Source organism: Salvelinus namaycush, chromosome 28, assembly GCF_016432855.1.
Source record: "Salvelinus namaycush isolate Seneca chromosome 28, SaNama_1.0, whole genome shotgun sequence".
In the NCBI taxonomy this organism is placed as follows: Eukaryota; Metazoa; Chordata; class Actinopteri; order Salmoniformes; family Salmonidae; genus Salvelinus; species Salvelinus namaycush.
In genome coordinates, this window is record NC_052334.1 from 39,758,398 (window position 1) to 39,772,321 (window position 13,924).

At 43.1% G+C, this 13,924-nt stretch overlaps 1 protein-coding gene across 4 annotated transcripts in view; it reads left to right on the plus strand.

Annotated features, from left to right (window-relative positions):
- asap3 (ArfGAP with SH3 domain, ankyrin repeat and PH domain 3) overlaps positions 1-13,924 on the plus strand; it is a 46,373-nt gene that overhangs the window by 14,958 nt on the left and 17,491 nt on the right. For all 4 annotated transcript variants that reach the window (XM_038967028.1, XM_038967030.1, XM_038967029.1 and 1 more), the window contains exons 4-12: positions 2,525-2,599; positions 3,436-3,485; positions 5,910-6,033; positions 7,351-7,436; positions 7,905-7,980; positions 10,511-10,597; positions 10,839-10,948; positions 11,727-11,796; positions 12,318-12,405. In XM_038967028.1, coding sequence (XP_038822956.1) covers positions 2,525-2,599; positions 3,436-3,485; positions 5,910-6,033; positions 7,351-7,436; positions 7,905-7,980; positions 10,511-10,597; positions 10,839-10,948; positions 11,727-11,796; positions 12,318-12,405 — 766 coding nt within the window. The remainder of the gene's footprint in view (positions 1-2,524; positions 2,600-3,435; positions 3,486-5,909; positions 6,034-7,350; positions 7,437-7,904; positions 7,981-10,510; positions 10,598-10,838; positions 10,949-11,726; positions 11,797-12,317; positions 12,406-13,924) is intronic.

The following is a 13,924-nucleotide window of genomic DNA, read 5'->3' on the forward strand; positions in this document are numbered from 1 at the left end:
CAGGACCAACCCTGCTTAGCTTCAGAAGCAAGCCAGCAGTGGGATGCAGGGTGGTATGCTGCTGGAAATTAGTTAATTGAAATAAATTCAGTCATGTGAAATCCATAGTTTAGGGCCTAATGAATTTATTTCAATTAACTAATTTCCAGCAGCATACCACCCTGCAAAATAATTTAAGATATCTGTGATGAACATATGCATATTGGTATTCCCAATTCAAATATGCATATGTTCATCACCGATATCTTAAATTCTTTTTTTAAAAGGTAGTGGCGTGGATCAGAAAAGTAGTCTGTATCTGTTGTGACCACCATTTGCCTCATGCAGCGCGACAGATCTCCTTCACATAGAGCTGATCAGGCTGTTGATTGCGGAATGTTGTCCCACTCCTCTTCAATGACTGTGCAAAGTTGCTGGATATTGGCGGGAACTGCAACCCGCTGTCAATCCAGAGCATCCCAAACAAACTCTTTGGGTGACATTTCTGGTGATTATGCAGGCCATGGAAGAAATGGGACATTTTCCAGGAATTGTGTACAGATCCTTGCGACATGGGGCTGTGCATTATCATGCTGAAACATGAGGTGATGGCAGTGGATGAATGGCACGACAATGGGCCTCAGGATCTCGTCACAGTATTCCTGTGTATTCAAATTGAGATTTGATCAAATACAATTGTGTTCATTTTCCGTAGTTTATGCCTGCCCATACCATAACCCCACCACCATGGGGCACACATTGACATCAGCGAACCGCTTGCCCACACAACGTCATAAACACTGTCTGCTAGTTGAAACCGGTATTGATCCGTGAAGAGCACACTTCAGCGTGCCAGTGGCATAGAAGTTGAGCATTTGCCCACTGAAGTCAGTTACCACGCCGAACTGCAGTCACGTCAAGACCTTGGTGAGGACAACGAGCACGCAGATAAGCTTCCCTGAGACTGTTTGTGACAGGAATTCAATGGTTGTGTAAACCCACAGTTTCATCAGCTGTCTGGGTGGCTGATCTCAGACGATCCAGCAGGTAAAGAAGCCGGATGTGGCCCTGGGCTGGGGGTTACATGTGGTTGAGGCCAGTTGGACGAACTGACAAATTCTCTAAAACGTTGGAGGCAGCTTATGGTAGAAAAATTAACATTCAATTCTCTGGCAACAGCTCTGGTGGACATTCCTGTAGTCAGCATGCCCAATTGCACGATCCCTCAACTTGAGACATCTGTGGCATTGTGTGACACAACGGCACATTTTAGTGGCCTTTTGTCACTAGCACATGGGGCACCTGTATAATGACCACGCTGTTTAATCAGCTTCTTGATACGCCACACGTGGTGGGTGGATTATCTTGGCAAGGGAGAAATGCTCACGAACATGGCCGTAAATACATTTGTGCACAACATTGGAGAGAAATAAGCTTTCGAACATTTGGAACAACAGATCTTTTATTTCAGCTCATGAAACATGGGACCGACACTTTACATGTTGCCTTTCTATTTTGTTCAATGTAGTTTTGCAAGAGGAGCTTAAATGGACACAGACCTCTATAAATTCATAAACTGTTTTGAGGTCTTCCTATTAAACAATGGTTGCTTGTTTTCCGCCAGAGTAGGATAGAAAACAGCATTAGAATCGCTCTATTTTCGGGAGACTATGGTGCAGTTGCCTTTGTCTTTAATATGCATCGTTTTTTTATTTTTTATTATCGTGTGTTGGTCATTGTTGCGTGTCCTGCCCTTGTAAGTCATTGATGCATGCTGTGATAAAACAATTTCCCAAATTGGGATTAATAAAGTAATACTCTCTACTCTATAGAGGTACTGTATTATGATGCCAGAAGTGGACGGGGTAGAAAATTGTGTGAGAGAACAAGAATAAACCTAAATAGACCGTGGAGCTAATCATTCAGCAGGTCACCACCCTGCTTTGGTCCCGAGCCAAATCTGCACCATGATAAGAGTGAGGGAGGGGATTGCAGGGCGCCATGTTGGTGGTGTTTATATTATGTTTCACTCCTTAAAGAGCAGCGCATTCATGTGTATGGTGTACATTTTAGGACATGTCCTTGTTCCTGGGTTAGGGTTCAGGTGGTAGTGTATCATGTATCGGCCTGTAAGAGCAGAGGTGGAGGAGGACTGGACTGACAGACTTTTTACGACAACTTTTATCTGTATGGCGTATATCTTTTAGGACATTCATGTGTTGTGGATGTCCTAAAATGTGCACCGTTCATCTGTAGTCCAATTCGATGCGCGACGGGAAGGATCTCGGGAAGTAACCAGAATACAGTATGCAATACACTTATTCCATCTGAATCTCATTTGATTTGGTCGTGTACAAATTCTGGTACGTTGTGGTGCACCCGGAGCCGTCCCATCCCTCAAGCCGTCCCCTGAAATGTGACTCAATAAAAAAACTGGAACAACATATGATCCAAAGGAACCAATACAGGTTTTTGTTATTTCATCATTGTAAATCAAAAATGGGGGGTTTGTGTAGCTATGTGACTCGTTGTTTCTGTCTTCCAGGTCCAGAACCTGAACAACATCATCTCCTTCCCCCTGGAGAACGTCCTGAAGAGTGAGCTCAGAGACAGCAGACTGGTGAGTAACTAGGGTTGTAACGAAGATTCCAGTAACTTTCCCAATATTGCCAGGTTTTCCAGAAAGCCCGGTTGGTAGGGTTCCCGAATATCCTGCATATCCCCTCCTTATTCCAGGAATCTTCCAACTGGGAATTTTGGGGAAAGTTCCTGGAATTTTGCGACCCTACGATTACCTCTACTGTAGTGTACGAAACTGTAAGTCTTCTGTGTAACCTACTGTGCACTAACTCTCCCTGCCTCCTCCCACAGTCGGTGTCTGTAAAGTCAGCTAGAGATGCACCTCGTCTAAGAGTAAACCACAACCCTGTAAAACATCAGCTCTGTGCACTTACTACTGTCTAGTGCCATTTTATGACCAACACTCATATTGTGTTGGGTGTCGCAAATTAGTGAAAGCTTTTTAAACTGTTGCATCCCATCGGATGAGCGATTCTTCATTCAATATGTCAGTCTGTTTGTATCTGTACCATTAAAAAAACATGTGTAAATATGGTCGGGAGTTTTTCCTGACCATGTGACTCTACCAGGAGAAACTGGGCCACTGTTTTAAATAGGCTTAGACTATTACTAATAGGACCTGGAGTTTTACCTGGTCAGGTCACATGGTCATGGAAAACCCCTGGCCCTACATAATGAGTCATTCACCGGCAGTAGATCTTATTGTAAAACCGCTTTGTTGAAGCGTTATACAAGGGGAGTGACTGGGGCCTCCTGTGCAGTGTCCTGTGAATGTCCACAGTTTAGATGATATATAGTAGACTAGAGGCCATGTTTATTTGATTTGTCTGGAGCGGATGCCAAGCTGGTCATCACCATCTTTTTCATATTCTTTAGGAGCTGAAGAAACAGTTGGAGAAGAGCTGGAAGGACTATGACATCAAAGTGTAAGTTGATAGTGATTATAAGGATTTTAGTCCTATTCTTTGTGTGGTCCATCTCTCAGAAGGATATATACAGTACCAGTCGGAAGTTTGGACACACCTACCCATTCAAGGGTTTTCCTTTATTTGTATTATTGTAGAATAGTAGTGAAGACATCAAAACTATGAAATAAAACATGGAATCATGTAGTAACCAAAAAGTGTTAAACAAATCAACATATATTTTTAGATTCTTCAAAGTAGCCACCCATTGCTTGATGCCAGCTTTGCACAATCTTGGCATTCTCTCAACCAGCTTCATGAGGAATGCTTTCCGAACAGTCTTGAAGGAGTTCCCACATATGCTGAGCACTTGTTATTAATTTATTTTAACCCATTTTTCTCCCCAATTTCGTGGTATACAATTGGTAGTAGTTACAGTCTTGTCTCATCGCTGCAACTCCCGCATGGACTCAGGAGAGGTGAAGGTCGAGAGCCATGCGTCCCCCGAAACCCAACCTAGCCGCACTGCTTCTTGACACAATGCACATCCAACCCGGAAGCCAGCCGCACCAATGTGTCGGAGGAAACACCGTACACCTGGCGACCGTGTCAGCGTGCACTGCACCCGGCCTGCCGCAGGAGTCGCTAGTGCGCGATGAGACAAGAATATCCCTGCCGTCCAAACCCTCCCTAACCCGGACGACGCTGGGCCAATTGTGCGCCGCCCAATGGACCTCCCGGTCGCGGCCGGCTGCGACAGAGCCTGGGCTCGAACCCAGAATCTCTGGTGGCACAGCTAGCACTGCGATGCAGTGCCTTAGACCACTGCGCCACCCGGTGCGCACTTGTTGGCTGCTTTTCCTTCACTCCGCGGTCCAACTCATCCCAAACCATCTCAATTGGGTTGAGGTCGGGTGATTGTGGATGCCAGGTCATCTGATGCAGCACTCATCACTCTTCTTCTTGGTCAAATAGCCCTTACACAGCCTGGAGGTCTGTTTTGGGTCCTTGTCCTGTTGAAAAACAAATGATAGTCCTAAGCAAAAACCAGATGGGATGGTGTATCGCTGCGAAATGCTGTGGTAGCCATGCTGGTTAAGTGTGCCTTGAATTCTAAATAAATCAGTGTCACCAGCAAAGCACCCCCACACAGTAACACCACCTCTATTTTTCACAGTGGGAACTACACATGCGGAGACCATCCGTTCACCTACTCTGCGTCTCACAAAGACATGGCGGTTGGAACCAAAAATCTCTCATTTGCACTCATCAGACCAAAGGACAGATTTCCACCAGTCTAATGTCCATTGCTCGTGTTTCTTGGCCCAAGCAAGCCATGAAGGCCTTATTCACGCATTCTCTGAACTGTTGATGTTGAGATGTGTCTGTTACTTGAACTCCGTGAAGCATTTATTTGGGCTGCAATTTCTGAGGCTAGTAACTCTCATGAACTTATCCTCTGCAGCAGAGGTAACTCTGGGTCTTCCTTTCCTGTGGCGGTCCTCATGAGAGCCAGTTTCATCATAGCGCTTGATGGTTTTTGCCACTTCACTTGAAGAAACTTTTTTAAAGTTCTTGAAATTCTGTATTGACTGACCTTCATATCCTAAAGTAATGATGGACTGTTTCTCTTTGCTCGTTTGAGCTGTTCTTGCCATAATTCGGACTTGGTCTTTTACCAAATAATCTTCTGTATACCCACCCCTACCTTGTCACAACACAACTGAAACGCATGCTCAAACGCATTAAGAAGGAAAGAAATTCCACAAATTTACTTTGAACAAGGCACACCTGTTAATTGAAATACATTCCAGGTGACTACCTCATGAAGCTGGTTGAGAGAATGCCAAGAGTGTGCAAAGCTGTCAAGGCAAAGGGTGGCTACTTTGAAGAATATAAAATATATTTTGATTTGTTTAAGCTTTTTGCTTTCTACATGATTCCATGTGTTATTTCATAGTTGATGTCTTCACTATTATTCTACAATGTAGAAAATAGTAAAAATAAAGAAAAACCCTGGAATGAGTAGGTGTGTCCAAACTTGTGTGAGTGGTATTTATACACATCCAATAATGTTCAATTGCTGAGGCATGGCACTTTCCAATCTAAATTTGAGCTCAGACATTACACTATTGGTCTAAATTGAATGTTGGCTAATATAAGCTCAAAATATATGAAGGTGGCTTCACCTCCACAAAAAAGGGAGTGTGTTACAGGAATAGGATGTGTAACAGGGCAAAGATTAGGAGAGGAAATACCTGCTGACTGTATCATGTAAATCCACCCAGATCTCTTTCTCTCACAAACATGCACACACTTTCTCATGCGCTGTCCCTGGTCTCCTCAGCAGCTGTTTTGTCTGCCCTGCTACATTTTCTACCGCTATTTGTTTTCATTAAGGGTATCCATACATTTCTCTCAAACTCTTATCTCTCTCTCTCTCAGTGGGAAACTGGAGAAGGAGAGGAGGGAGAAGAGTCGGCAGCTGGGCCTGATCAAGACTGAGGGATACAACGTGACGGAGGACATGGCGCGAGAGAGGAGGACCTTCCAGCTGCAGATGTGTGAGGTGGGGGCATGGAGCTGAGACTAGACAGGAAACGCGCGCGCATACACACACACACACACACACACTAGGGATGGGCACGGCTAATCAGATATCTGAACGGACCTTAGTACTCGATTACTTGAGTGTGTGTCTGCATTTTTTTGTAGGTCGATTTTTGACAATTTAAAAAGCTTTACTATACATTTTATCCTTGTGATGTTGTTACCTACAAGGATATACCATGGCTTTTGAAATACTTAATTCAATAAATATGCTATTTTGTCCACTTCAAATAGCAATTACAGGCGCGCACCTAACGGACTTTCACAATACCTGACACAGACCAATGCAAAACACTCACCAGAAAACCTTTTTGTATTTGTATCAGAATCAGTTTTATCATGGTGAAAATGACTTATTTTGAGTTGATTAGGATCCTAGATCTGTGCATAAGGACAACTTCTCCCCTGAACAGCACAGCTTAGATCAAGGTGGGGGTGGCAGACGATGTAAAATGTGGAGCACAGATTGGAATCGGTACCATTGGACTCCTAAGCTCAGTCAAGGTTGTAGCTCACAGTTACACTTTACGAGCGTAGGGGAATTTGTTCTTTAGTTGCACTCTCTCTGTGAGGTCAGCTGCTGAGATGGATGGAGGAGAAGAAGAGGGGAATTATTCCCCTTCCTCCAAGGCTCTCGCCTGGGTCCTATTCATCAGGGCACGCAACAGAAAAAATATTTCTTATAGGATAAATCAAGGTTGTAAGTTTCTGTCTTAAAAAAAATAAATCCTCTCTCGTTTGTTGCCTAATGAAGCCGCAGACAGATGGCTTTAAACAAGTCTTTATGGAGCAGAGACGAAGCAGACTGCAGTCATTCCTTCCACAAGCAGCAGCGAGTTCCTACAGCTGGCTCCAAATGCTTTTTCCTACCTTTTATTTTATTATAATTTTTTTATTATAAAGCAACAGACTTCAAACAGTTAAAATGGATCAGGGAGAAAACACACCCTGAAATGGTTCTGTTATTTCATGTTTGGGCTAAGTCCTGAAAACCATACCGTCTTCAACAGAGGAAAGACTTGTTTATGTTAAGGTCCAGCATTTTTGCTGACCATGACGTGACCACGAATACCTGGACTTTTTCCTAGTCAGGTCAGGAAAAACTCCAGGCCCTATTCAAATATACACTAAACCAGGATTAAAGAGTGACTGATTTGAATCAGTAAAATGATGCACAACTTAATTGTGGTCTATAACCACTGACAGTTTCGGAACCTAACTGAAACCTAAGCTCTGTAACCATGGTTACTAACGCTACATCCTCTGGTTTGTCCAGTACTTGCTAAAGATCCAGGAACTGAAGGTGCGCCAGGGTCCAGACCTGCTCCAGAGTCTCATCAAGTACTTCCAGGCCCAGCTCAAGTAAGTTCTCCTTCTATGCTGCATTCATGCCCTTTTTCACGCCAAACCAAGTTGAGCTGGACTGCATTGGCCCGGTTATAGTCTATTATATAGTTAGTGGAACTGTGCTTGAGAGGATCATGTGTAAAAGAAAGTATCAGAGCCAGTTTGGCATGGAAGTATCAAAGGGACTTATGGTAAAGCATATGGCTTTCATATGCAACCTACTGTTGAGTTTCCCAGCTACTACACAGAGTAGCACCACAAAGGGTTTACGTCAGGAATGTTACTTTGGCTTCTGGTGTAAAATGTTGTGGCTGTTCAGTTTTGTCTTCCTTTCACTAGCTATTGCCACGGTACTTAACTATTTGTTGCATATGTAGTGTTTGTTCGACTTGGTATGCTAGGAGCTCTTAAAACCTGTGTGCCTGCGTGCGTGTTTTGGTGGGTCATGTACCTGAGTGTTAAGGCATTGTTGTCTCGTCTCAGTTTCTTCCAGGACGGCTTAAAAGCTGCCGAGAACCTTAGTCCTTTTGTGGAGAAGCTGGCTTCGTCTGTCCACACGGTAATAAGTATTTTATGTGTTTTTTCTACTTGTCTGTTTGTCAGCCAGTTTCGCCTTCCTGTACGAGAGGATTTAAGTGGAATGTTACTACCTTTTGTCTACTTCAGTCAGTCTCTCCGTCCACAAGAGAGGATTTAACTGGAATGTCCACAAGCCTATCGAGGGCCAGTCGTAAAAAAATAACTACTGGCACATTTCCCAGTATGTTGACTAGTAAATCTATTTCTATGCATTTCCCTTACCTTTGTTTTGAATGTGCTATCTTATCTAGAATGCAAGTCAGTCACCACAGATTTACTGTCTGGGTCAAAGGTCAGATTCTATTCTAACTGCTGACCTGCTTTCTGAAACTATGATACGAACCATGTCTTCTCTACCACGTTGACTACCTTAGAACTGTAATCTAGATTACAGTTCTATGGTGACTACCATTTATACTACAGCTTGTACAGGTGGTTGTTTTGGCAGTTAAGCTGTCTGAGGTTGAAATATTTCAAACTTAGTCATAGCCACGGAACTGTATCAATCTGAAACGTCGAGACCCTTGTCTGTTTCGAATGGGGTTAGTGGAAGGTTAGGTTTTAGGGCTAATCTCCGTGTGTGTCTAGCAGGCTGTCTGATGCTCACGCAAGCACGTACATAAACAACAACCCCCCCCCCCCCCCCCACAGATTTCCAACTGCCTACGGAAGCCCAGACACAATAACAGAACACATCGCTAGCAGGCAACTAAATCTCAGACAGACAACAGTTGCGTAAGCTACAGTCAAATTCCTCTTTAACAACCAACCCTCTTAACCCTCGACCTCCTCTCTCTCCTCCCAGACTTTCCCAACCCACAGGCTGCTATTTGATGCAATTCCCAATTTCAATGGAAGCACACTCCCCTTCCACTATAACCACCCAGACAGGTTTCCAAATCCTTTACCCCCTCCCCCAACAACCAAACTAGGTTACCTGACAGTAATGTGGAAATGATAGCTGAATATGTACGGTGGAGAGCCTGGTAGGCCTAATGACCTAGATTTGCTTATCTAAGCTAAGGTTAACTCTCTCGCATGTGTGTTGGCTGTCTCTTTCTCCCTCTCGGTCTCCCTCTCTCTGCCATAGGGTTGCAAAGCTACCGGTAATTTACCAAAGTTACTGGAATCCTCATTCATTTTGGTAATTAACAGTAAATCTATGGCAGTCTATCATAACTTTGGTAATTTATACTTGAATAACTTTTTAAAAATGTATTCATATAGTATTACTTTCTGTGTTCTTATTTCTATGTCTAGTAGATAGACCATATGGTTCAAGAGAAAATGGCCTAATTAATGAAAAAATTATCTATTCAACAATTACATAATTTTCAATTAAAGATGCACTATGCAGAAATCGCGCTGCCATTTCCTGGTTGCTAAAATTATAATAGTTTGCCTAATTTCAGTTTGACAAAACAAGCAAATATATTGTAGAGAATCATTGTACCATCAAACCGCTGTGAAATCTATTTTCCATAACCAAAAATATTGTATTTTCAGCTGGTGTACAAAACCGAAAGTTAAACTTAAGAACGGGAATCATAGAAATGGCGCTTCTTAGACTTGCTTTCAATGATAATGACAGATCTATAACACACATTTCTAAGTGAATTTGGTCAGGTCGCCCAAAAAGTTACATATTGCAGCTCTGCAACTCTTCCAACTTTTGGCTTTTTTCACAACTGCCACCATTGACAACTAATACATTTTGACATAGTAAAATAAATCGGTGTGTAAATATAAAGGATATTTCTTGCTGAAACACTCATATTAAACACACATTGTATTCACTAAGTTGGTTTATATTTAGGATGTTTTAAAGCTGTTATTCTATTTTTAATTTAAAAAAAATGATCTTATTTAATTGTCATATATTTTACACGTGATAATCTCTGGCCCTCTGTGTGAGTTTATTACAGACACCTGTGATAATCTGAAGTACTCAAAAGGGCCACTAGATGTTTTGTCTAGTGGCCCATCAGGCACAGTATTAGTAACGGACACTTGACTTTAATGAGTATCGGTGATTCTTGTTCTGAAAGGGGCCAAGCTCAGGCTCGCTATTTCTCATGTTCAAGGAAGTATTATGAAAATATACTGGTTTGGCCTTTTTCATGATTCATTAATGCGACAGGCAGATAGGGGTGGTACTAGGCTAGCCTGGTGGTTTGTGCGGTCTAGGAGTTGGCAAGGCAGCACAAACGGATCTGGGATCAGACTAAGATGGGGCCCCAGAAACCAAAGAGTGTTCTATTGTTCTAGCACCGTAGACACTTTATTTTGCAACGTTATGCAAAACTTGGTTTTATAGCTGTCCACACCCATTGCTTGAGGCCATGTCAACAAAACATCCCATCCCACAGCCACTATTTTCTGGGAAAAAGTTGGTTTTGTGTCCAAAGCTGCAATCAACGCCAGAAATCAATGTGTTTTGTATTCGATACAGTAGATTTGTATTTAGCTAACACTCTGATCTGTCCTTTGTGTGCGTCTGTGTGCTGTAGGTACGACAGGACCAGGATGAGGAAGTGAGACAGCTCTCTCAGCTACGAGACTCCCTTAGGCTGCTGCTACAGGTGGAGGGGAAAGAAGTATGGTTTACACCCCTACAGAACTCAAACACCTCTACACATTCTGTGCTGGGCCATGTTCATTGGGCACCAAACGGAAGAAAATGGACTGAAACCGAGAGGGACTACCTGTGCTTGTTCAATAGGAATGTGCTACCTATTTGTTGTTCCAGTGTCATTCAATAAACAGTAGTCTATCTTGCTTTTAATATTGTTCTAAAACAATTTTCTGGGACTAAGTCACTCTACTGTTTTGTGATAGGAATACCTGAACAGAAAGAACTCGGGCAACGGATACAGCATACACCAACCTCAAGGCAACAAGAAGTACGGCACAGAGAAGTCAGGCTTCCTACAGAAGAGGAGTGACGGGTGAGTCTGTGTGGAAAAGGTCAAGTCACTGATAAATATACTGACAATGTATATACACTGACAACGAGGCTCCAAGTCCACGTACCATGTCTTAAAGAAATGATGGACTGTCGTTTCTTTTTTGCTTATTTGAGCTGTTCTTGCCATATTATGGACTTGGTCTTTTACCAAATAGGGCTGTCTTCTGATTGGCATTAAGAAGGAAAGAAATTCCACAAATTAACTTTTAAGCACACCTGTTAATTGAAATGCATTCCAGGTGACTACCTCATGAAGCTGGTTGAGAGGATGCCAAGAGTATGCAAAGCTGTCATTTAATAAGGGGTATGTAGCCGTGTGGAGCGTGACATTGAGATGGAGAGGCTGGGAATCACCGTGCCATGTCAGCCTCAGCTGGTCTCCATTATTCTGGGGTTTGGATCTAGGCTGAGAGGCCTGAGTGGATCCAGCTCCTCTAGCTAAGCCATGTCATGCAGAGAGAGAAAGGGGGGGAGCGATAGAGGAGGGAGAGCAAGGAAGTCTGGAAGTCCAAAAGCAGGCCTATGTCTCTATTCTTGCCCCTCCCTCCCCTGTTCTCTCCTTGTTCTCAGAGCGTTAGATTAGTGTAATAACATGGGGGGGGGGGGGGGGGGGGGGGAAATCAGTTGGGGAAACTTGTATTCCAACAAATGAGTGAGCTTGATGGTAGATATACAGTAAGTTATGCCTGACTAAGACTGTGGTCTGTGTCTCTCGCTCTCTCCCTCCTCCTCGCTCTCCTTCTCTGCATCTCCTCCAGGATTCGGAAGGTGTGGCAGAAGAGGAAGTGCGGAGTCAAGTACGGCTGTCTGACCATCTCCCACAGCACGGTGAGACTCGACAATGGCTACGTCTCAAATGGCACCATATTCCCTATATAATGCACTACTTTTGACCAGGGCACCATATAGGGTACCATTTGGGACGCAACCAACATCTCTCACCGTCTCATTTCCTGTACCCCATAAAACATACAGTAAAGCTCACTGCCAAAAGTAATCCTCCAACTACTGTATACCTGACCACCTGTAACTTTTTAAATCAGGTAACAGATTTCTGATGCCCTCGAAATATACCCCTCAATAGCTTTTCAGTCTGGTATCAAGTAGGACTCTTCTCTGGACTTTTTCACGTCCCCTTTCTTGTGGATTTCTCAAGGAATTCTATCTCGATGGCATTTTTATGTAGAGGGCCAAGCTGAGTTAAGCCAAGCTGTACTGGGCTGCCCTGCATGTACCATAGGTGTTGGAACCATGCTGGAAAAGACCATGTGAAAATACCATATCTGAGCCGGTACGGTTCTGGTCGACCCTAGAGTGAGAAATTGACCCCAGTGTCGTTGGTTCCACAGATAAACCGACCACCGGCTAAGCTCAACCTTCTGACCTGTCAGGTGCGCCCCAACCCCGAGGAGAGAAGGACCTTTGACCTGGTCACACGTAGGTTCACCCCTCCCTGACCTCTCACCCCTGACCCCTCACCTCTGTCCACATACCTATGGGCTGAGCTGTACACGTGTAAATAAAAAAGTTGCTAAAAAAAAATCTAATTCCATGCAACTGGATGGACCTTAACCCAATGTTTATAGTTATAAGTTATCACCAGTTATGTTTTATACCCTTGGAACGAATTGCAGTAATGCCTAATGGGATTAATTTGTAATGTTGCAGTTTGTGCGCGTGCATATGTACCTGTGTGTTTGCATATATGTTTGCATATAGGTGTGCGTTTCTTTATCGAAACCCGTGTGTACTAGAGGTCGACCGATTTAATTGGAATGGCCGATTTTAATTAGGGCCGATTTCAAGTTTTCATAACAATTGGGTAATCGGCATTTTGGACACCGATTATGGCCGATTACATTGCACTCCACGAGGAGACTGCGTGGCAGGCTGACTACCTGTTTATGCGACTTCAGCAAGGAGCCAAGGTAAGGTGCTAGCTAGCATTAAACTTATCTTATAAAAAAACAATCGATCTTAACATAATCACTAGTTAACTACACATGGTTGATATTACTAGTTTATCTAGCTTGTCCTGCGTTGCATATAATCGATGCGGTGCCTGTTAATTTGTCATTGAATCACAGCCTACTTCGCCAAAACAGGTGATTTAACAAGCGCATTTGCGAAAAAAGCCCTGTCGTTGCACCAATGTGTACCTAACCATAAACATCAAGGCCTTTCTTAAAATCAATACAGAAGTATATATTTTTAAATCTGTATATTTAGTTAATATTGCCTGCTAACATGAGTTTTTTTTAACTAGGGAAATTGTGTCACTTCTCTTGCGTTCTGTGTAAGCAGAGTCCGGGTATATGCAGCAGTTTGGGCCGCCTGGCTCGTTGCGAACTGTGTGAAGACCATTTCTTCCTAACAAAGACCGTAATTCATTTGCCAGAATTGTACATAATTATGACATAACATTGAAGGTTGTGCAATGTAACAGCAATATTTAGACTTATGGATGCAATCCGTTAGATAAAATACGGAACGGTTCCGTATTTCACTGAAAGAATAAACGTCTTGTTTTCGAGATGATAGTTTCCGGATTCGACCATATTAATGACCTAAGACTCGTATTTCTGTGTGTTATAACTAAGTTTATGATTTGATAGAGCAGTCTGACTGAGCGGTGGTAGGCAGCAGCACGCTCGTAAGCATTCATTCAAACAGCACTTTACTGCGTTTTGCCAGCAGCTCTTCGCTGTGCTTCAAGCATTGCGCTGTTTATGACTTCAAGCCTATCGACTCCCGAGATTAGGCTGGCAATACTAAAGTACCTATTAGAACATCCAATAGTCAAAGGTATATGAAATACAAATGGTATAGAGAAATAGTCCTATAATAACTACAACCTAAAACTTCTTACCTGGGAATATTGAAGACTCAAGTTAAAAGGAACCACCAGCTTCCATATGTTCTGAGCAAGGAACTTAAACGTTAGCTTTTTTACATG